General features: G+C 44.0%; 1 protein-coding gene across 1 annotated transcript in view; it reads right to left on the bottom strand.

The window, feature by feature from the left end:
- Ubap2 (ubiquitin associated protein 2) overlaps positions 1 to 24341 on the bottom strand; it is a gene marked incomplete in the record, with an annotated part of 56508 nt that overhangs the window by 11735 nt on the left and 20432 nt on the right. The window contains 9 exon segments of the mRNA XM_013523012.1: positions 1371 to 1407; positions 2678 to 2891; positions 3849 to 4018; positions 4796 to 5070; positions 8641 to 8851; positions 10661 to 10850; positions 12091 to 12158; positions 14957 to 15009; positions 17536 to 17601. Of these exon segments, the coding sequence (XP_013378466.1) occupies positions 1371 to 1407; positions 2678 to 2891; positions 3849 to 4018; positions 4796 to 5070; positions 8641 to 8851; positions 10661 to 10850; positions 12091 to 12158; positions 14957 to 15009; positions 17536 to 17601 (1284 nt within the window).

Below are 24341 nucleotides of genomic sequence, written 5' to 3'. Positions count from 1 at the left end.
GCAGACAGCTCTGAGAGGCTTTACATTCCCGAGTCCTCCTCGGCAGTCTACTCCAGAGACAGAACCTGCTCCTACAGGAGCCAGATGAAGACACAGCTGGTGTCTCTTACCCAAAACTAAGACCCCAAAGGGAGCCTCGCCAGGCTGTGGGTGACACTGCTAACAGGCTCACAGAAAGCTGTGCTCTCCAACAAGTGAGGGAGATGGGGATGGGGATGGCGCAGCACACTGAAAATAAAACCTACTTCACAAGGACGCTGTGCTTTTCAGATACTTATTACCTCATTTAAAACCTCCAACCCACCTAGGGCTCCTGTGTGTGTTCTCAGCCCCATGACTGGACAGAAGAAATTAATCCCTGCTGCTACCGTGAGAAGCTCCAATGTCACCCAATAAACTCAGAGCTGCCGACACTGCTCACAACAGCCCTGCCAGCCCAGCATTACCATCAGTACCCAAACCAAATTCTAGTACATCAACTCTCATCTCAATTCCAACAGAGGTCCACCTCGTCTGCTAACGTTCCACACCCACACTCCCCAAAAATCCTCATTTAAAAAAACAGTCATTCTGACTTCCAGACCCAAAGTGGACATTCCATTTGCTTCACTGAACAAGGCAAGAAAACCAATCACAGTCAAGCTAGAGCCACAAAAGAAAGAAACAACTAACAGGGATTCACCTATACTACCTCCAAGGGCCACTTAGCTGTCAAACAAGGAGGCATTTTTCTCTGACGCATTTACACCAAGGAACTTTCTGTCTCTCTCTTCCTAAGCAGTCATCCTTCAAATTCTGAAAGCAATGAATATGTCTTTGCTCAACTAGGTCAGTGTTTTTTTTTATTTGCTTTAAAAGTCCCTCATACCTGGGCAGGGTGCATGTAACCCCAGCGACTTGTAAGACCCCATCTTGAAAGAAAAGAGAAGGGGAGGGGAGGGCCTATGAAGAGGAGGGAGGGGCTGCTTCTTATTGGCAAGGCAGCCTCTTCAGCAGCCTCTTCCATCCAGAGTCTGCGCCCCTGAACAGATCTACACGGGTCCTGTCCTCTGCAGCGCGCACCAGGTTAGCTAGCGCAGAGGAGCACCGGACAATGTCTCCTCTCGCTGCGACCATCACATTTATAATCACAGCGGCTCTCACCTGACCGGATGGGAGCCTCTAGTGATCCGCATCACCTCTGCCACAGAAAGAAAAGCTGCTTTCTCTTAGCCAGTGAAGAACCAGAAGCCATTCTCAGAAAAATTAACAAAGGGCTACTCTGGAGAATTAGCCACCGGCTGACTGGTGACTGCCCATCGTGTCAGCCATACTTTCTCTGCTTGCTTTCCCTCAGTCACGACAAGGACACAGTCAGCTGATATACTCACCATCTAGTGTCTGCTGACTTCGACCACCATGTCCATTCTACAAGAGACAGAAAAAGTCATCCTGCCTTACCTCTCCAATAATTATCTCGATAGTTTTCTATTGAGATTCAGCAACAACCACATGAGGTACAGATTAATGAAGAACAACTGTCTGTTTTATTCTTTTTGCTCTCACTGTTTCGTTCAGGCTGGCCTTGAATTCACTTGGAGCCCAGGCTGCCCTCAAATTCACAGTGATCCTCCTGCTTCAGCCTCCTATGTGCCGGGATTACATGTGTTTGTTACCATACCCAGCATTTTTTTTTTTTAATAATAAAAGGAAAGATAGTACAAAAAACTCTAATAATCCCAAAAGGGCTAACAGTTTTGAAAATACACTTTACTATTTTGGGAAATAACAAATACAGTACACAGAAAGCAGTGAAGCAGTCCTAAAATAATTCCTAAAAATGTCTAACCGTGGTGGTACACACCTGTAATCCCAGTTCTTTGGGAGGCTGAAGTAGGAGAATCTCAAATTCAAGACCGGGCTAGCCAACTTAGTGACTTAGTAAGACCCCCATCTCAAGATACAAATGTTAAGGGCTGGTGATGTAGCTCAGTGTAAAGGCCCTGGGTTCAATCCCTAGTACTACAAAAATAAAAAAGTTGAAGTGGCCTAGCAAAACTTTAGGTACCCACCCTTCTTCCCTCCCTCCCTTCTTTTCTTTCCTCTCCCTCCTCCTTTCCCTCCCAAGCACCCCCAAGTTTCCTTCTAAGATTTCCAGTAGATAATATCTGTACATCTCCATTTAAGAAAAAGACTATCACTGGCTATAACAATCAAATATGCAGGTAGCAAACCTCTATACAGGCAAGACTTTTAAAATATGACAAAGAGATGTGATTTCTTTACCTGTAACAAAAGGTGAGTAGAGAATATACAATGACAACATAATAAATCCAGCTAATGGTAATGCAGAATCCCATGTTGTCAAGGCAAAGGAATTAGTAAGGGGGAAAGAATAAAATACTCAGGGGCAGGGTACAGACCAGGTGAAAGTACACAGCACAAAGCCAGAACACTTAGATTGCTTAAGAGGCTTGGTTCTCTGCCACTGAGTGTGTGTGTCTGCAGCCCCACAGTCACTTGCACGCATGGGCTCTAGAGACGCCTGCTATGAACAAACTCAAACTGTAAGGACTGTATTCAAAAGGTAGCCAAGTTTCAAAATAAAATCTTACCTATAAGCATAGTATACCAAACTACACATGAGCTTCCAAGTAGGGTACTCTACAACAGGAAGCAACCCTGAAACGTCACTTACTGTGACGGTTCCTGGAGCCGGCTCCGGGGCGCTCACAGAGCTCTGGTGTGCGAGCCTGCTGTGCACAGCGCTCTGGTCGTAGGAGGACGATGCTGTCACAGGGCTGGTGGAGCTCAGCGATGAGCTGCTCAGACTGGAGGAGGTAATGGCCGAAGCCGTGCAGGTGGAGCTCTGCACGGCACTGGTCACTGGTAGAGAGTTGCTCAAAGGATCACTAAAAAGAGTAAAAGGAATTAGTCACGAACTGATGCTGCGTCACACAGCTTCCCTAAATACAACCACCTCCATCACCAGATTCGAGGTTCGATCCACATGTGACTACAAAGTTATACTCCCAAGTCCTTTAACTCTGCTAAATAAAGCTCAACAATCCTTCACACACAGTGAGACCCACCAAACAGAACTGATGAGAAAGGGGACATTTTTAAGAATCCTTAAGATGGTTTAAGGAATCCGGGCACCTAGCATGACGCTTCAAAATGGAAACCCAAACCAAATACCAGATTTTGCCTCTGGACATGGAAAAAAATTAACCAATAAAATCTTCAATCTAGGATTTTTAATATATAGAACATTCCACTGAAGGAAATGAGTGCTGCAAAAACGTGGAGGAACTGTTTCTAGACTATGGGCAGGAACGTGAAATGCTGCAGCGACTGTGGATAGGCCAGCAGGTTTTCAAATGGTGAATATACCAATTACTTTAAGATCCAGTAACTTACTCCTAGGTACATAGCCAAAGAACTGAAAGCATACAAAACTTCCCATCGAATGTCCTATCAATATGATTCACTACGAGCAAAAACAGAAGAGAAACCTGATCTGCACCAGCTAATGACTGAGTAACTCTGCACAGTGCAATGTCTGGAAAGAAAACGGACCCATATGACACAAGCGACCCTTGTAGCCCACACGGTGAGTCAAGGAAGAATGCGTGTCGCACAGAACGTTCGGGGAAGCGGTCCTGAGGTGGGTCACTGATGCCGAGGGACAGCAGGGGCGAAACTGAGAGTGTGTGCTCTAGACGGAGGGCTTCTCGCAAGAGGGAAAGAAGGAAGTTCAGAAGTAACCGCGTGGACAGGTGCACAAACCCATGACTACAGGACGATCTCCTACGCTCTATTTTGTTTTATTTTGCCAAGAAAGAAACAAGAGAGTGGAAGTTTTGTACCTTAAAGACTTCGAATACAAGCTGATGGGAATCTGATTACTATGTTCACTGCCTGGAACCGATCCAAACTCAGACAGAGAGGATTCTGATCCAAATTCCAGGGCCCCAAACTGAACATTTAATCCTGTAACATCTGCTGAACCAGGCATTTCCACTGCAGAAGCTGGAATCTGAAAAAGCAATGGAATCCTATCAGAATACAGGCCAGAGACTCATGCCTTAAAGGATTACAACAAAGTCAAACAAGCAGCCACATTCCCTAGGCCATCCTAGCAGAAACCAGGGGTAAGAGACAGGAAGGAGAAAAAAAGGACTAGGACCTATTAAAAAAAGGGTGAAAAGCTGTGCGCCACCTGTAATCCCAGCACTTAGGAGGCTGACGCAGGAGGGTCACTGCAAGTGTGAGGCAGCGTGGGCTAGAAACTGAATTCAAGGCCAGCCTGCACCGCACAGTGATACTCAGTCTCAAAAAAATAAAACAAAGTAATAATAATAATAAATGAAATACAACCAGATTTAAAAAGAAAATAGGTATTGAAAGGTCACAGGGAGTGATGCTTCTTAGCCTGAAGGGGTGCAGTCACACCGGTGGGTAAGTGAGGGAGGACAGTGAGCACGGAGCTGACTATCTTCGGGAACATGTCAATCTCGCAAGCATTACCTGGTGAGGGAGCCCCTCACCTTCCAGGTACAGGGTACAGCAGAGTACAGAAGAACAACAGAGGCTCTGAGCAAGATCCTCAAGTCTGTATTTGAATTAAGGGTGTCTGGCTCTCAGCACAAATCCATTTCCTCTGTACTAGCCCAGCCACTCAAAGAAGGCCAAATCCTCACAAAGCAGTGCTTGAAAATAGGGCATTCACGGTTTCTGCAATTTTGCATCCTACTACTTGGGCCAGATATTAAGTAAATCCTTCAGGACTGAGACGGCACGACAGAATGCCCACCTTCGAAGCCGGAGGTATCCGCCGTTTCGGGGGTTTGATGTGTTTGGGTTGTGGCTGGTGGGCAGATACAGCACTGTTTTCCACAGCCATGTTAGGAAGCTGCAAAAGTTTGTGCACAGTGGAAGCACTGTCTCCAGGTGCTGGTACTTGGTGTTCTGCCTGGGAAGGAAAGGACTCCAAGCCAGGAGGAGGAGCACAGGCTGCTGGCATCTGGTGCTGCTGTCGCTGGCTCAGCTGGCTAAGAACAGGGGACGGCTCAGGCTGAGACTTGAAATCTATGAAACATGTGAAGAACAAAAGAGGGAGCAATTATGTGCACACCGTCCCTGACCACGAGGCTTCGTCAGATCACTACCAGTTTCTCTGAATCATCTACTTGAGACTCGTGCATGCTCATGTGTGCGAATACTCAACATATGTAATATGGTATCTGGAAAAGGACACCTGAGTACGTTAGTAGCTTAATTCCTGTACAAAGAACACATATAGTTTATATTTAACACATCCAGAGTAGAGATCTCCAAGAATAGTGACCAACTGCTATACACACTCACCTAACAGAGAATGGTTTTTATTATTTTACGGAATTTGTACTTAACTAAAAAATTATTTTATTATGTTTCTGACTTTTATGTGTATGTAATATTAAAACTTTTTAACAGATACAAAAATGGGTACAATCGTTATTTTAAACTGTCTACTATTTATCAGAAGACGAAAACTCCTATACCTTCTTAGATCGTTTATGAGAAGCACAGGTAAAACATACGTCCATAGCTCCGATTCGATAGGAGGACAGATTAATCTTAAAGACAAGTTCATTATCCAGTCAGCCCTAGATATTCCGAGAAAGTTACAAAAGACAGCTTTTGCTCCAGATAGATCCCTTGATACTTTAGTAAAAATTGCCTCCTCAGTTCTATAATCGAGACTGGGAGGAAGCCAAAGAGAGAAAACAGAGAGACCAAAAAAAGCAGCTGCTTTTGTTTCAGCCTTCAAAAGAACATACCCTAAGTCTGAGTCTTGGGGCTCCAAGAACAGCTCAATAACTAAACTCACCTGCTACAACTGTGGAAAACCAGGCCACCTTCAGAGGGACTGCTTCAGCAGGCCCCTACGTCATGCCCTGACTGCAAAGGTGGCCACTAGAAGGGAGACTGCACTCAGAGGCAGAGGCCCCAGAGCTCACACTCATCTTCCCAGCCCATCCAGCAAGACCAAGGGGCCCTGGGCCACTCCCTCTGGCCAAACTGTCATCTCAGAAGGAGCCCTGGGCAATCAGGACTGTTAAAAAACAAAAACAACCCCGAACACCCAGCCTACTGCTGGACACTGGCACCTGTATCTTGGTCCTTCTCTTCAACCACAGCCTTCCTTCCAGCCATCACACGCAAAAGGAGTCACCAGAAAACAGGTAACTCACTTAAGCTGTAAGTGATGGTGTTCTCGTCACCCATTCACTTAAATTACGCCCAAAAGCCCAGTTCCCTTCCTGGGAGAGAGGTTTTATCCTGCCTACATACTATCCCTTCCAGTGCTCACACTCTGATTATACATGCTCTGATTTCTCAAAAAATTTGTTTATTCTCGCATAGAGGCTGCCAAACCCCAAGTGATCATATAGATAAAACCAGAGACAAATGTACTGGACTCCTTCTACCAAGATCCACCAGACTGACTTTGCAGAGAGAGGGTCATATGACACACTGAACCTTAAGTCACTGTACCCAGTGAGCTTTAAATGAGACTTCAACCAATCTCCTTCTTAAATAAAAAATAGTAAAATTAATGAGGCAAGTTGTCGTCCAAAATTGGATGGCATTACACATTCTAACAGCAGCATAGGGGGGTACTCGTGCAATTATGGAAGTTATTAAATGTTGTGTGTGCATTCCCGATCCTACTGCTAATATCTCACTAGTCATTCAAGATATTACACAATAGATTCTGAAATTCCCTAGACCACCTCATCATCTTTTTTTTTTTTTTAAGACAGGGTCTCACTATGTAGTCCAGGCTGGCCTCGAACTCATGGTGATTCTCCCGCCTCAGCCTTCCCGGTGCTGGAACGACAGGCATGCACTTGTTTGAGGTCAGCCTGGGCTACATAGTGAGTTCAGGGCAGCAAGACCCTGTCTCCAAAAAACAAACACACAAAAAATAGAGTCAGTACAGAAGATGAGAATTCACTGCAACTGTGGGGGAGACGCACTGGGTAAAAGCCAGACCTCAAGACAAAGGACAGAATGATCACACCCACGTACTTCCCCCAGGGGTGAGCAGCAGAGACGACAGTCTAAGGAGGCATCACCTTGAGTGGGGGCCAGGAAGAGCGAGCGCCCACCCTCAGCTCTGTGTGCTGCGTTTGCTGGCTACATGGCTGCTTCCTCATTTGACCTCTATTTAATCAATATTTCGTACGATATTATTCTCGTACTCTTACTGGTTCACCACAGTTTTGTCCCACCTCACACCCACCTTGCGACTTCCCACTAGATCAATGTTACCTAAGTGACTCTACTTATAATCTTATTAGCTGATTATAGCTTTCCCCGCCTTAGATGTGCCTCGCTTCATGGTTTTTGCTCTACGAAATTCCTTTGAAAAGCAGGATTCTCAGCAACCCACTGGGGACCCCTTCCGTCTCTCAGACAGCTTTCCACCCCAGTAAACACAGCTTTGTTTCCCCAGTAAACAGATTCTGTTCTTTCAAAAAAAATGGGTACAATGAATATAAATCTTACTTCTACCCTCATACCTCCTCTACAGAGGCCAACACTTTACCCCGTGGTTTTCTCCACTATCTACTGTATCAAACCACACAGAGGCGTGTGCACACACACACCCCTTCCTATCTCACAAAACGTTGAATTTGAAGGACTGCTTCACATTAACGTGCAAAGCACTTCATTTTCATGACTACCTAGAAATCTAGTGTACAGAGATATACCATTTTTAAAAAAACCAGCACTATACTAGTGGAGAATCACCCTAAATTGAAAGCCAGCCTGGGCTACACAGTGACTTCAAGGCCAGCCTGAACTACACAGCATGACCCTGTCTCAAAAAAAAAAAAAAGTTATCTGTACTATCCCTTCTGGTGTGGCAAGTGAGCGCAGGTAGGGAAGAATGGGTTACAGCCACAATTTCTGTGGGAATTTTATTAAAAAAAAAAAAAAAATCCAGCTTACACATGATGCCTTTACACTACGAAAAACGGAAAGTGAGACTTGACCAAAATCATGGTAGATACATGCAAAATGTCAGAATGAGAAAACACGAAAAGTGTAATTTTTTTGCGCTGGTTTTATTTTGTTTTGCAGTACTGGGACTAAAGCCAAGAGCCTTGCACATGCTAGGTAAACACTACCACTGAGCTCTACCCCCAGCCCCATGCAGGGTATTATTTAAAACGTTGCCAACATTCCACCTTCTGCCACAACTTCACTCTAACAGATCTCAGAAAATTCTGTCTAGGAGTTTACTCCAAGTGGTATTCTCCTAGTTCAATTCTCCTGCGGATCTCCGCCAGGCATGTACTACTGCTGCCGCTGCTACAAACAACAAACAAATGCAGGTATCACACACACGAAGAAGACTGATCCAACAACGGACACATCACAGGACCAGATCCACTCAGTACTCAAAAGTCAGGCGGCGGAGGGCATGGGGGAAAGAAATGCACGCTACATATACTAATTCCTCACAAGGAATGGAAACACCACGTACTGCAAGTATGTACTACTTTTTTAAAAATGAGAACAGTTAAAAAAAAAAGTCAACATACTCTGCCAGTGATTTAGCATGTCCTCAGGGGCAAACCAGTACAGAAAATGTACACTTACCCAAGTGACTGGGGACTGAGGGCTGGGACGCTGAGGGCTTGAGGTCCCAAGAAGTAGGAGCTGTTGAGGAACTTGCACTATTCTGCTGTGAACTCTGGGTAGTGGTAAACTGGCCCAAACTTGGAACTTTCATGTCCAAAACCTGGGAGCTGGTGATATTCGTCAGTTTTGATGGTGTAAGCTCTCCAAATCCTGAGCCAAGCACAGATGACTTTAAGGAGAAATGAAAGAACAAAATTTCAGCAATAATACATTTCTACCTCGGGCTTTAAAATACACCAAGTACTTTCAGAAATATTTTTAAAATTGTAACCTGGAACATTTGGACTACTAAGCCTCACTTCAGAAAAGTGTAGCTATGCAGTAAGAACTAAATAAAAGTACAGCTATGCAGTAAGAACTGACTAAATTAAGCAATCCTTTTTGATTCTGACATAAACCCATTCTGCTATGGATGTGAACAATTTCTTTTTCGATAATGCCATGAATTCGCAAATGACACTTGCAGCAGAATGTGGTGGTGCACGCTGTGATTGCAGTACTCTGGAGGGTTGAGGCAAGAGGATAGAGTGTTCAAGCCCAGCCTGGGCAAGTAAGGGACTTATTCAAGCTCATGGCGATCTTCCTGCCTCAGCCTTCCAAGTACCGGGATTAGAGGAGTGCACCACCATGCCCAACAATATCACTTTTCTAAAAAACTAAAGAGAAATAGAAGTAAATGACAAAGAAAAACAATACTTCCTCAGTCTGCGGCTTGTCTTAGACATCTGCTCAGATGCTGCTCTCCTCCTCCTCTGAAGCTACACAATCTCTACCACACAGCAGCGGGTTTAGAACAGTGAACTCACTAGGTCAATTCTGCCTTGCCCCAGGAAATACTCAGTAGTGGCCTCTCAACACCACCTCATTCAGACAACGGGAAAGACCTTGGAAATGTGTGTATTAATCTGGAATGTGCACAGTACGCACATACACAGACTTACCTACACCCCAACTCATTTTGTGTAGACACACTTCTATTGTTATTGTCATTATTTTCATAGTAGTTGTTACATATTACTTTCCCTAAAAGCTATACACTGCGGTAGGGTTAGGAACCACTGCTTTCATATAATACTAAACAGTCTTACTCTGGTGTCTCAAGGTGCTGACCGCAGCATGGAACAGCACACCGGGATGACTGTAAAACCTCAAGCTCTACCTAGGAACTCAGTGACCAGGCGAGATTCTAGCAAGTCGCCAAGAACAGCACTAAACTGTGGTAAGGGGAGCAGCAGAGAGAGCAGGACACCGGTGCCATCAACACTGAGGTGTGCACAAGGGATCCCAGGCGCTTGGGAGGTGGAGCAGGAAGATCTCAAGTCCAGGACCAGCCTGGGAAATGTACGCCCCGTTTCAAAAGCAAAAACAGCTGAAGACTTAGTTCAGCATGCGTGAGATTTGGGGTTCAATCCCCACACTGCCCCATCATTAACTTTATTTTTTTGTTTTTTTTGGTTTTTTCGGTACCAGGATCGAACTCACGACCTTGTGCTTGCCAGACAGGCGCTGTGCCACTGAGCTCAATCCCCGGCCCTTATTTTTTTTTTAAAAGACAGGGTTTCACTATGTAGCCCAGGCTGGCCTCACAGTGATCTTCATGCCTCAGCCTCCCAAGTGCGGGATTACAGCGTGCACCACCATGCCGGGCCAAAATTAACATTTTAAATACAGAGAAACTTCAAAACAAAACCCAAGAAAACATTACTGATAAGAAGGATGCTTTCAATCTGATTATTAGTTGAAAGTGATTCAATTATAATAAAGAAATAGTTTCATCTTCATCCAGGAAACTCAGCAGTTGAATTCCACACAGAATCATCAGATATGTGCTTGGGAATGATCACATCATTGTTTTCTGGATGCAGACCTACTATGGACATGTTAATACGACGTATGAGAAAACAACCGTAAGCACAGGTCATCTTCCACACTGCCGCTACTAATGTCTGCAAGTCCCACGCGCAGGGAGGCGAGTTACCAGGTGCTGAGGAGAGTAGGTGTTGGCAGCAGGGGAGCCGCCAGGCCCTGGTGCCATCTGACTGCTGTGCTGAGAATTCGTGAAGACAAGGGCTTGGCTGAAGCTCTGCTGCTGGGAGGTTTCTAAGGAGCTGACCTCTGACACTTGACCTGGAGGAACAGGCTTCTGGAGCAAGGATACCAGGTCAATGCTAAGCAAACAAAAAGCAATGGAAGAACAAATCATAAGCAAATCCTGCCAACAAACAATTTAAGAAGGGAACGAATGTAAATTTAAGCTAGAAATTATTCAAGTAAGCAGAACCTTTGAATGTGGAGACTGACTGACTTGATTTCGGTTTTGGGAGACAAGGTCTCACTGTGCTGTTCAGGCTGGCCTCCAACTCTCGGCAATCCTCCTGCCTCAGCCTCCCAAATGCTGGGATTACAGGCTTACACCATCACACCTGGCTTGAACATGGAGTTTTAAAGGTTCTAAAGTCAGAGTCGAAAGCACAGCTTTCAAGAAAAGAAAAACAAGTGTACTGAGAAATAGTCATAGAAATGACATGATCACTGATAGGAAACCTGGAGACTTAATTTTCAAATTATTTCCCCAAACGAAAATGACCCTAGAAAGTCACAGAGTCAAAACAACAATGAACAGCCCAGCATGGTGGCCCACATCTGCAATCCCAGCACTCGGGAGGCTGAGGCAGGATAGCTGGAGATTTGAGGCCAGCCTGAGGTACACAGTGAGTCCTAGGCCAGCCTGGACTATGTAGTGAGACCTTGTCTCAAACAAACAATCAATCAACAAAGTAAAAAAGAACTATGTATTTACTGCCCCATCTGCCCCAAAGACCAAGAATGGAGGGTCGGTGGTACCTTCAAAGAGGTAAATAGGGCATAGGAAAACAGAAAAAGATTTGCACTGAACAAGAAACTCTGAACAATTCACACAACAATATACTGTGAGCTATCACTGCTAATCCTCTTTATTTCCCTATAGTGAATTTTTATAATTCTCACATAGCATATAGTTGAGCTTTTCCAACAGGCTTCCATCGCCCCACGCCATGGCATTTTAAAGTCACGTACAGAAGTGTTTAGGGTCACGGTGAAAACTACGTAAATGAGGCCCTTCAGTTCCGCGTACACTGAGGGATGGGGTGTAAACTCTGTCACAAAAGCAGCAGATTACGAAAACAGAGCCAGGGAACAGGGTGAACATAATCTTTGCCACAACTGGTGACAATCACTGCCATTTTAATTCATCAATGGATACAACCCGTTAGGAAGTAACTGGAGCTTAGTTCACCAGGCTGGGGTTAAGGTGTTTTAGATAAAAGAGAAAAAACAGAAGCGATCCAAAAAGGAAGACAGGTGTCCTAAGCCCCAAGGTTTCCAGTGTGCTTTGAAAAACAAAGAAAGGGTGGCCGAAGTGTTTACCTGTGCCTAGGTATGACATCATTCTCTGCTGGAACAGATGAGGCAGTAAAGACTTTTGTTTCAGAAAGCTGTAGGGTAAGTTTGAAAAAATATTGTTTTAATCTTGTTCTATATAATATAAAACCAAACAAATATTGAATATTCTTGACAATTTTTAGCCATTGGTCTTTTCTCATCTAAGGCAGTGATGGTGAACCTTTTAGAGCTTTCGGTGGTAACAGCCCGCTGGGGCTGGGCGTGGTGGTGCACACCTGTAATCCCAGCACTCAGGGGGCTGAGGCAGGAGGATCACTACGAGTTGAGCCCAGCCTAGACTCTACACAGTGAGTCCAGGCCGGCCTGAACTACATAACAAGACCCTGTGGGAAGGGAGGGAGGAAAGGATGAGAGGGAAGGAGAATGTAAATGGCTCGGGAGGGAGGGAGGGAATGAAGGAAGGAAGGAAGGAAGGAAGCTGTCATTTTTATATTCCCTGTTACACTATCTTATAAAAATAACAAAAAAGTAAAACAAATAATGTTCTAAGATATAGTCTGCATTTTGTATCTGATTAATTTATGTGTTACTTTTATTAAGTCACAGGCCTCCTTTCTAAGGAGAAGTTAGTGTTTCACTGAGGCGTAACATACAATAGACCAAACACTCACTAGCGAGTTTTGGCGTCTGCATGGCTCCCATGAAACCACAACCTAGACAGCAAACATCAGAAGTGCCCTCCTGTCCCTGCACTCCTCACTCTCACCACCTGCAGGCACTCCCTGACCTGCCCTGCTTTCTTTTTCCTTTCTTTCTCTTTTTGGCACTGGGGACTGAATCCAGGACCTTCACACTGAGCTACACCCCTGGCTTTTTAAAATAATTCTGAGACAGAGTCTTGCTAACACACTAAGATCCTCAGGCCGGGTTTGAATTTTTGACCCTTCTGTCCCAGCCTTGCAGAATGCTAGGATTACAGGCACGCACCAGCACACCTGGCTCTGACATACTTTTTAACACCACAGATGAGGATGCATTTTCTAGAATTTTAGATGAAAAACCATTTAAATAAAACTGATGCTACTGAAATTAAAATCTTTGTGCTTCTAAACCAAGAAAATGAGCCAGGCATGGTGGTGCGTGCCTGTAGTCCCAGCACTCGGGAGGCTGAGGCAGGAGGATTGTTACAAGTCTGAGGCCAGCCTGGGCTACAAGTGAGCACAAGGCCAGCCTAAACTGTATAATGTAGCTGGGCATGGTGGTGCACACCTGTAATCCCAGCACTCGGGAGGCTGAGGCAGGAGGATCATTGCGAGCTCGAGACCAGCCTCGGCTACAAAGTGAGCTCAAGGCCTGTCTGAACTCCACAGCAAGACCCGGTCTCAAAAAAATAAATAAATAAATAAACTGTACAGTGAGACCCTGCCTCAAAAAAAGAGAAAAAGAAAAAGTAAACCAAGAAAATAGAGACAAGTTACAGAACACAATAAAATATTCACAAATTATGTCTCTGAAAAGAGACATATCTAGAATACATGAAAATATTTCTAATTCAAACAACTCAATGTTTGAAAAGGCAAAGGATCAACAGACATTTCTCTAAGGAAGATATACAAATGATTAATAAGCAGACGCAAAGAGGCCTAACATTATTAGTAAGTACTCAGGAAAAATGCAGTCAATATCACAATGAGGTGCTAGTTCACACTCACTATGCTAGACTTAAAAAGGAAAAGACTGTATCAAGTGTCATAAGGGCATGAAGGGAACAGAGCCCTTGCTCACCACTGTGAGAATGTAAACAGCTCGGCTGCTCGGGGAAAATTGGGCAGTTACTCCAAAAGATAAGCACCGAGTTACAGTATGACCCGGCAATTTCACTCAAAGGTGGACATCCAAGATAAATGAAAAACATGTCCAAAAAGGGAACCTGTGCACAAATGTTTGTAGTTTTTTTTATATATATATTACTTTTTAAATTAATTTTACTGGTACATTTTAGATATACACAGTGCTAGGGATATAGCTCAGCGGCACACTGCCTGCCTGGCAAGCACAAGGTCCTGAGTTTGATTCCCGGTACCAAAAAAAAAAAAAAAAGATATACATAATGATTGCATTCATCATAGGGAATTTGTACCGGTACATGACATATCCTGATTCTTCTTTTCCCCCATCCCCTCACCTCCCTTCAACCTCTCTTCCCCTCCTTATTTACAAAACCTTTGTTTCCCGTTTTTTTCCTTCCATTCTGTTTTCGTAGATGAAAAAAATTTGAAGTACAAATCCTTTTACCTGGATTCTTTCACTCAGTGTAATTATTTTGAGATTTGTGCATATTTTTAACTCAATTTTAGGGCACTCAGAATAAATGTTTTAAAACTTTGACATTAATGAAAAATATACTTTTTAATATTTGCAATGTAAGCATGGGCTTGGAAAAGCTGGACAACGTTCTACTGAGAAAGCATGGAAGCTAGTAAGAATGGTATTCAAAGGTGCCTTAATCCCTAGTAAGCCTAGACATCTCAGAATGCAGCAACTGTATAAACTCAGACCTGCTGAGACATTAACACGCAGGCAGAGCCACTCAGACAACAAACGTGCTAAGTCAACCACTGATTCAACACGGCCGTACGCTGCACTGTGCCAAGGCATCACTTAAGAGTCCCGCTGAAGCCCTGTCTGCCTTAAAGCAATTTCCCAACTTAATAAAAGACAAGGGAAAATGAAAAGGAAGAAAGAATTCACGTAAAGCTTTACATACGAAGTCTGACGTACACAGGAGAGAACCTGGCTAGGAATGACAGGAGCACATGTCTCAGGCTGTCTCCCAAGCACAGGCAGCCCCCAAAACACTAATAGATCTGACCTGACACCAAACACTCACATCCTCAGTCCAGTCTTCTGCTGTCCACTCCTCTACAGAATTTTTCCAGGCACCTGTTGGGAAAACCATAGTCAAAATGTACAGCAGAAAGTCAAACATCATCTTATCCCTAAAGATTCCAAATTATTTAATATGCAATAACAAAATACGTAAAGTGGGCTGGGGATTTAGCTCAGCGGCAAAAGCGCCTGCCTGGCAAGCGCAAGGGCGTGAGTTCGGTTCCCGGTACCGGAGAAAAACCAAAAAAAAAAAAAAAAATACGTAAAGTGCTTTTAAAATGCAACTTAATATTTACAAGAGCAAATCAATGTCTCAAACTGATTTCATCCCAAAGTTAATATCCAAGCGATTAAAATACAGACACACTACAAGTAGTCAAGAACGGGCTGGCCTCTCACGCTGTACAGTATTTAAGCTGGAACAGTATTAACTAAGAGAAATCTGCCCTAGACCTCTTTTCAAGTGGATTACCGAATGACCAAATTTAGAGAAGCAACCTTCCTATAAAATATTCACCCACTAAGGGGTCTGCCCGAGGTCTCCCAGCACAACTCACACACCTCCCCCGCACGCCAGGTCTCCTCCTACGCATCCAGAGGAGCGGCAGAGCCACGTATACAGGAATAATTCCACTCGCGCATCACCCACCCAACACTTAACTGTGCTGAAGAAAAATGCTGGTGCTCCCGTAATGTTAACAGTTCTTGCAGGCCATGTGCAACGACAGGCCCTTCCTACTAAAGCACCCTGGAAATACATGCTCAGAGACAATGCTTTCAAGGTTGCCCAGGACCTTAACTACAACCACCCCAGAGAGTAGAAGTGTGCAAGTTTTCAGTTCCTTATGGGAAGAAAGGAGTTCAGCATCTGATATGCAAAATCTCATTTCTTACCAAAAGCTTCTATGTGGGGAAAGGAAAGGGGAAAATGGAAACGATCCTGAGGGGATTCAAATAAATGAAAGCAGATGACCCGGTCTAAGTTCCGTAGGATCATGCAAATAACCTAACAGCCAATCTCCTAGTAAATTAAATCACTGCTGTTTCCTAGAAGTATCTATAGAATGTCTTTAACAGAAACCAGACTGAGGACAGGTTATAGCAAATAATCAGAGAATTCATGCTTTTGTAGAGCAGTTTCCTATAAAATGTTACAAAAACTGTGCTACTTTATGGATATAAAATGGAAATGACTCAAAACCAAAAACATTTCCTAGTATAGGGAAACCTACAAGTATCACTTAGAAACCTCATCTCTTAGCTGGGTGTGGTGGCACTCACCTGTAATCCTAGTACCTGAGAGTCTGTCTGAGCCAGAGGATCACAAGTTAGAGCCCAACCTGGGCAATTTAGAAAGACTCTACATCAAAGTAAAAGCATTTTTTAAAAAGGTGGGTGTGCTGGTGCACACCTATAATCCCAGCACTCAGGAGGCTGAGGCAGAAGGATCACTGCCAAGTTTGAGGCCAGACTGAACTACACAGCAAGACCCTGTATCAAAAAAACAAAAATAAATATTTTCTTGTTTTTCTTTTTTGCAGTGCTGGAGACTGAGCCCAAGACCTTTGCTCACTACCCCTCTCCACCCCTCACCGTTTTTTAAAATTTTGAGACAGGAGTCTCTCTCTTTTTTGTTTGTTTTTTGAGACAGGTTTTCACTATGTAGTTCAGGCTGGCCTTGAACTTGTGATGATCCTCCTGCCTCAGTCTCCCCAGTACTGGCATTACAGGCGTGCGCCACTGTGTCTGGTTAGGATTTCTTAAAGGTATAAAAAAAAGTGATAGTTTAAATGAAAAATACAAAAAGCAGCTATGCTCAGTAGCAAATCAACAGCGGATGCTTTGTTCTTCTGGCCCTACACCAGCCTCTCAGGACACACACTGTCCCAAGACACTGAATGAGTCCGAGGCACACCACCCACTCACACTTCACTCCTTTACAATGTGACTATAAATACTAATACAGAGTCTCTCATCCTTTTCTGCAGTACTGAGGACTGAACCCGGAGCCCGTGCGCTGACCTATATTCCCAGCCCTGCTTTATTCGGAGACAAGCTCTCACCAGGTCACTAAAGTGTCCAGGCTGACCTTCAACTTCCATGTCCCAGCTTGGCCTCACAGCACCACGCCTGGGCCCAGGCAACTCAGGGGCTTTGTCTCCAAACAAACAAACAGAGGCCCTGGGGTCAATCCCCAGCATCAGGCAGAGAAGGAGAGCAAGAGAGGAGAGAAGCAGGAGGGAGGAGGGGAGGAAGAAGAAAAGGAAGAGGCAGAAGCAGGGAGGAAGAACAGAAGGGGCATTTTATAAGATGCTTTTTAAGTTTTCTGTGTTTTGTTTTTTGTGGTGCTGGGGATCAAAACCAGGGCCTCATACATAGAAAAACTGTCTCACACTGTCACAGCCGGGCCTGTAAGAGTTTTTTCTTGAGAAAAGGTCTCACTATGCAGCCCAGGATGGCCATGAATTTGCAGCGATCCTCCTGCCTCAGCCTCCAGAGTGCTGGGATTACAGGTGTGCCCCACCATGCCTGGCTGTCAGGTTCCCAACTGAGCAAACTTTTAAAAGAAACATTTCATACCTTTCAGTCCATAAGAACCTTTGTTCGACAGATCCTGGGCTACATTGTGAGCATGTGTTGCCAGTTCTGTGGATCAACACAAAATGGAAATTTTTAACCTATCTAAACAATGAAAGTAATTCTGACAGCAACTGATTAGCACGCGAAGGAGAAAGTGTCAGAGCCAAAGTATAGCAGACCCTCATCTGTGGTTTCAATTTCTATGGTCAAACAAGTTCTGAAAACATTAAATGGAAAATTCCACCACACAGACAAACAGAAAGAACCACCACATTCATGTAATTTGTTTTTGTTTTTTGTCTTTTTGAGACAGGGTCTCGCTATGCAGTTCAGGCTGGTCTTGAGCTCACTCTGTAGCCCAGGCTGGTCTCGAACTCAGTGATCCTCCTGCCTCAGCCTCCTGAGTGCTAGGATTACAGGCTTATGCCACCATCCCTGATTCACTTAACTTTTTTTTTTTTGTACCAGGAATCAAAAGCAGGACCTTGTACTTGCCAACCAGGCACTTGTGCCGCTGAGCTATATCCCCGGCCCTCACTTAACTTTTTAAATGAGATATTAGCTTCTATTATTAGCTATCATTATTAATCCTTATTGTATCTAATCTATAAATTAAACTTCATCACAGGTATATATGTATGAGGGACAACTATGTATTTATGTAAGTATGCAGACAGAGGAGGAGACGTGGCACTCACAGAGGAGAGGGGATTTGGTACTATCTCCAGATCTCCAGTTTTGGCCTTCACTGGAGTTTTTGGACCACATCCCCCACAGACAAGGTGGGGGTCCTACTGTTCTGTGCTGCTGTACTGTGACATGACACCACGACTTAACCGATGCAGCTTTGTGCTGATGTCTCCTGAACATTCAAATCACATCATCTATCACTGTTTTCAGCGACCATATGAACCGGACTTCCTTCCCATTTGAGCTTTCCAATTTTTTGACAGGTATTATGCTTTAGCAAGCTCAGGTATTAGCTTTTTTTTTTTTTTTGTCTTTCTGAGACAAGGTCTCGCTATGCAGTTCAGGGTAGCCTTGAGCTCACTTTGTAGCCCAGGCTGGTCTCAAACTCTCAACAATCCACCTGCCTCAGCCTCCCAAGTGCTGGGATTATAGGCGTGTGCCACCACACCCGGCCTAGGTATTAGCTTTTATAAATTAGACATACCAGTTTTTCTAGCTTGGTTAACATGAGTTTTCCTCGTGGCAAGACCAGATTCCTGACCATTCTTCTGTCAAAAGTCAAACTTCTGAGCCGACAGAGCTAAGTAAGGACTGACCTCAGCACTCCACCTCATCAACAAGACAGTATTAACTTTGAGATCTCTGGAGAAAGGGCCAGTGCCCCCCACTGCAGACACCCTTCAACTGTGTTCCCAACAAATTCATTTCGCTTATGTCTGTGTTCTTCAGCAAGAAATCCACTCTAACAAGACCAGGGGAAAGGAAGTGGAGTACACGGAAAAGCACGAGTGGGCACAGCTACATCACTAAGTAATTAAACATTCCATTCCAACACCTGATTCTTTTTCCCTTTGTTTTTTTTAAAGACAAGGCCCCACTGTGTAGTTTCAAGGTCAAGCTGTCCTTCAACTCACTATGTAGCCCAGGCTGGCCTCAAACTTGTGGCAATCCTGCCTCAGCCTCCCACGTGCTGGGACTGTAGGCGTGTGCCACCTCACCTAGCTTCCTTGATTCTTTCAAATCAGTGGAGGTTAAAGCCACGTAAACACCACATATGGGGCAGGCGTGGGAATACACATCTACAGTCCCCACACTTAGGAGGCTGAGGCAGGAGGAGTGCCATGAGTTCAAGGCCAGCCTGAACTGTACAGTAAGACCCTGTCTCAAAAAAGAAAAAGAAAAAAAATCTCGTATGTATTTTCATTCCACGTCCATTACAACCTAGGACCAGGATTATAAGGGTGTTTGGGAAGGTGCATTTCCCCCTGAGACATATACATGTAAGGGCTCCAGTTACTCCACTGTCCTCACTAGCAGCCTGATATTTCTTTTAAAGCCATTTTAATACAAGAACTTACTCTTTGTATTTTCCTGATGACTATTTGTGGTTTCCTGATAACTACTGAGGAATACATTTTTGTAGGCTTACTTACCACCCATATATCTATCTGCCTTCGTGAAACACAAAGTCCAATCTTTTGCTATTTATTCTGCTAAGTTTTTATTTTGACAGGAAGTCACTCTTTACTAGGTCTCCAACAATGGTTACATCTCACCTAAGTATTAAAGCAGAAAGCCTCTATATACAGACTGTGTACACAGCGCTCTGTCATTTCTCATTGTGGTAGAATGCACACGACGTAAAATGTACACCTCTAACTGTAAGTACACAAGTCAGTGGCACTAAGGACATACACAATGTTGGAAACCATTACCACGCTCAACTCCCAGAAATGCTTCCCTCTATGGCTCATGTCCAACTCTTCTTTTCTGGGGTGCTTTTTATTACTGAGTGGGTCACGTGCTTCCAAACCCTTCATCACGCACAGGTTTTGTGAATGTCTCCCACGACCACAGCCTGCCCCTCACGCCCTTGTTCCCACGCTCTCCGCTTGCTCTCTTGCTCTCGCTTGCTTTCTCTTTTCAAATTAGGAGAGTCCTTACTGGGAATAAGAAGCCGGAGAACAGCTCCTGGGTTTTCAGGAGGGTCACAGAGTAGCTACACGGTGCCCTGGTCCAGAATAAATTATAGACACAGAGCAGCGGAATTAATTGTTTAGTGGCCACCTAACCCCAGGTGGCTCTGTTAGAACAGAATTTTAAATGTTTGATAAAATCTATCGTATCAAAATTTTCATTATGATTCAAGTTTATTGACACCTACATACAAAAATCTTTGCCAAACCTCAAGTCATTCAGATTTCCCACTGTAGGGCCAGGGTATAGCTCAGCAGTACAAGCGCCTGCCTGGCAAGCACAAGGTTCTGAGTTCAATTCCTAGTACCAAAAAAAAAAAAAGATTTCCCACTGTATTTCCACTGTGAGCTATAGATGCAGTTTTCATACTCAGGTCTATTACCTATTAGAGTTTTGCTCTTTTGTATACAATGGAGCACTGAATCGCCTCAAAACTTCTGCTAAAAATCAATTCGCCACATGTGGGTGTGTTTGCTTCTAGACTCAGTTGTTGATCTGTATGTGTATACTTTAGAAATTTCACAATGTTTTGAATAACTTTTATGATAGGTTCTTAAGACCAAGGAATATGAGTCTGAGCTTTGGTATTCTTTTCAAAGTTATTCTGGCTAGCCAGATGTGGTGGCCCGGGCCTGTAATCCTAGTATATTCAAGAAGTCGAGGCAGGAGAACTTCATGTCTGATGCCAGCCCAGACTACAAGTTGAGACCCTGTCTCAAAAAAAAAACATCTTGGCTATTACAGTACCTTCACTTTTCACAAAAATTTTAGAATCAAGGCAAAATTATGCTAAAATTTTGACTGACATTATGCTGAGGGCACAGATCAACCGGAAGAGAAACAAAATTTCAACGCTACTGAGTGCTTCAACTGAGTAACAATGAATACATTCCATTTCTCTTGGGTCTTCTTTGATTTTTCTAGCCATGCTGTTAATTTTCAATATATAAATTTTAGACATATATTGTCAGATCTTTCTTCTTTTGCAAGACTGGGATTAGCTGGGTGTGGTGGCTCACACCTGTAATCCCAGCACTCAGGAGGCTGAGGCAGGAGGATCACTGTGAGTTCGAGGCCAGCCTGGGCTACAAAGTGAGCTCAAGGCCAGCCTGAACTGCATAGCGAGACCATCTCAAAAAGACAAAAAAAAAAAAGATGGGTTAAACCCAGAGATTCACACATGCAAAGCCCTCACTCATTCTACCACTGACCTACAAGTCCAAGCCCAAGATACGTTTTCTGTGCTACCATAAAAGATACTAGTTTTTTTTCAATTTTTATTTGAATTTGTAATTCCTTGTTAATATAAAAATACCATTTCAATCTGAAGGGAGGCCACAGTTCTTTCTTTTACAATATGAGAACTGAACCTGGTGCATCTCACTGAGCTACATCCCCCATCTTTTTTTTTTTTTTTTTTGGATAAAAAGTCTAAGTTACTAAGTTACCTAGGTGGGATCTACACTTGAAATCCTCCTGCCTCAGCTTCCCGAAGAGATAGGATTACAGGTATGCAGCACTCTGTAGCTGCTGGTGGCAATTCTATACACTTAATTCTTACAGATCTGTGCTCCTAGGAAACAGTAAATCCCATCATATGTAACTGAGTGTCAATAAATTTTTAAAAAGATACCAGTGGAGAAACTTCTCACATGACAGACTACTAGGGATTATTAAATTCAAAGACAGACTCAGCTTAAACTAAAGTTCAGGGTACAGCTCAGTGGCAGAGCCCTTGCACAGCACGCATAAGACCCTGGCTCCAATCCCCGCACTAAGGTTTACAATAATATCTAACGTGCCTGCAATCCCAGCTACTTAACATGCTGAGGCAAGAGAATCCAAATTTCAAGGCCTGCTTGTGCAACTTAGTGAGATCCTTTCTCAAAAATAAAAATGAAGAGCCAATGGCAGTGCACACACCTGTACTCCCAGCACTTTGGAGGCTGAGGCAGGAGGATCACAAGAACAAGTCCCACCTGGGCAACATGGCCAGACCCTGTCTCAAAATAAAAAACAAAAGTAAGGGTTGGAGATGTAGCTCAGTGATAGAGTGCTTTACTAGCATATGAAGATCCCTACCACACCCCCAAACAAAACTAAAATCCCTTCACTAATACTGTCTTAAATTTTTTTTCTAGGCAAAAGTCTGTTGATCTTACATACATTCAGGTTCATTCAGGTTCACCTGGTGTTTTATGAAGTTATTATCAATTTTTTTCCATTTTCTGTTTGCTGATGATTTATAGAAATACATGTCTAGGCATGGTGGTACATGCCTAGAATCCCAGCACTCAGGAGGCTGAGGCAGGAGGATCACCATGAGTTCAAACCCAGCCTATGCTCCATAAGAGAGCTCAAGGCCAGCCTGCACTACATAGTGAGACCCTGCCTTAAAAAAAAAAAAAAAAATCTGTTGTGGTACTTTACATGTTATACCCCATTAACTTCCCTCATTAATTTAATGATTAGTCTATAGAGACTAAAAGCATCCTGACAGATAACGGGGCTTTTTCTCCCATTTTAACGCTATGGCCTCTCCCCCACCTCCATTTTTGCAATTAGTGCCTGTTATGGCTTTTATCTAGATGTGCCCCCAAAGCCTCATGCACTCACATGTGGGGCTTTTGAGAGGTGGCTGGATCAAGGGTGTGACGACTGGATGAGCCCACTGGTTGGCTTAATTGCGGGAGATGAGATTACTACAGAGGGAAGCCCCACCCTGGGTGTGGGAGGCACCAACCAATAGACTTATAGGCTGGATGGAATATAAAAAATAAAGAAGGGTTGGGAGTGGTGGCGCACACCTGTGATCCCAGTAGGGAGGCTGACACAGGAGGATCACTGCAGGTTTCAGGCCAACCTAGGCTCTATTAGTGAGCTCAAGGTCAGCCTGAACTATATAATAAGACCCTACCTCGAAAAACAAAAACAAAAAGATAGAAGGAAATCAGAAGGTGGGCATGGTTGCACATGCCCATAATCCCAGCACTTGAGAGGCTGAGGCAGGAGGATCGCAGTGAATTCGAGGCCAATCTAGGCTACAAAGTTAGTTGAAGGCCTTGTCTCAAAAGGAAAGAAAGAAGAAAGGAAGGCTTGCTGTTTCCTGTCTGCCGTCCCATGGACTGTTCTCCTCTGCTACACCACCCTGCGTTGGAGCCAGCCTGCTATGGACCGAAACCTCTACAACCTGTGAGCTTAAAAAAAAAACCTTTCCTCCTTTACTTGTGGGTGTTGGGTACTTTGCCCCAGCAACAAAGAAGTAACTAAAAGAGAGCTCCAATGCAATGGCAAACAAGCAGTAAAAACAAACCGTTCTCCCCGCTCCCACCGAGTACTGCAGACTGAACCCAGGACCTTCACAATGAACTACATACCCAGTCCTTTTTATTTTCTATTTGTGAGACAGGGTCTCACTAGGTCACTAAGCTGTGACTAGATCCGAACTTTCAATCCTCCTGCCTCAGTCTCCCTCAGTAATAGAATTATTATTATTATTATTACTACTACTCCTCCTCCTCTGGGTTTTTTGAGACAAGGTCTCACCGTGCAGTTCACTGGCCTTGAACTCACTATGTAGTCCAGGCTAACCATGAAACTTGTAGCAATCCTCCTGCCTCGCCTCCCATTTCAGGCATGCGCCACCATGCCCAGCTAGAGTGCTAGAACTGCAGGTATACAGTACCACACCCTGCTGCGACAAAGAACTTTTACTTTGTTCTGGAAGGAAAACATTCAACATAACTTCATTAACTGCAATAAATGGGTCAAGTATAGCAGATACGCTTTATCTGGTTAAGAAAACTTCCTTGTATTCCTAACTGCCAGGTTTTATTATTTTAAAAATCACGAATGCTTTAGAAAAAATCATGAATGGATATTTAATTTTGCCAAATGCTTTTCATTATTAAAACAAGATGAATTTTCTCCTTAATTCTGTCAAGTAAGCCAGGTGTGGTAGGGCACACCTACAATCCAAGCACTCAGGAGGCTGAGGCAGTAAGATCGCCACCAGTTCAAGGACAGCTTGGGCTACATAATGAGAGCCTGAATTACACAGTGAGACCCTGTCTAGGGGCAGAAAAACAGCTGTCAAGTGGGTCAGCAAAGTTATGTATTTTCTCGTGCGGGGGGGGGGG

This window comes from Chinchilla lanigera, unplaced genomic scaffold (genome assembly GCF_000276665.1).
Source record: "Chinchilla lanigera isolate Chin_1 unplaced genomic scaffold, ChiLan1.0 scaffold00071, whole genome shotgun sequence".
Taxonomy (NCBI): Eukaryota; Metazoa; Chordata; class Mammalia; order Rodentia; family Chinchillidae; genus Chinchilla; species Chinchilla lanigera.
The sequence above is the reverse complement of the archived record's forward strand: the minus strand, read 5'-3'. Positions and strand labels throughout refer to the sequence as shown.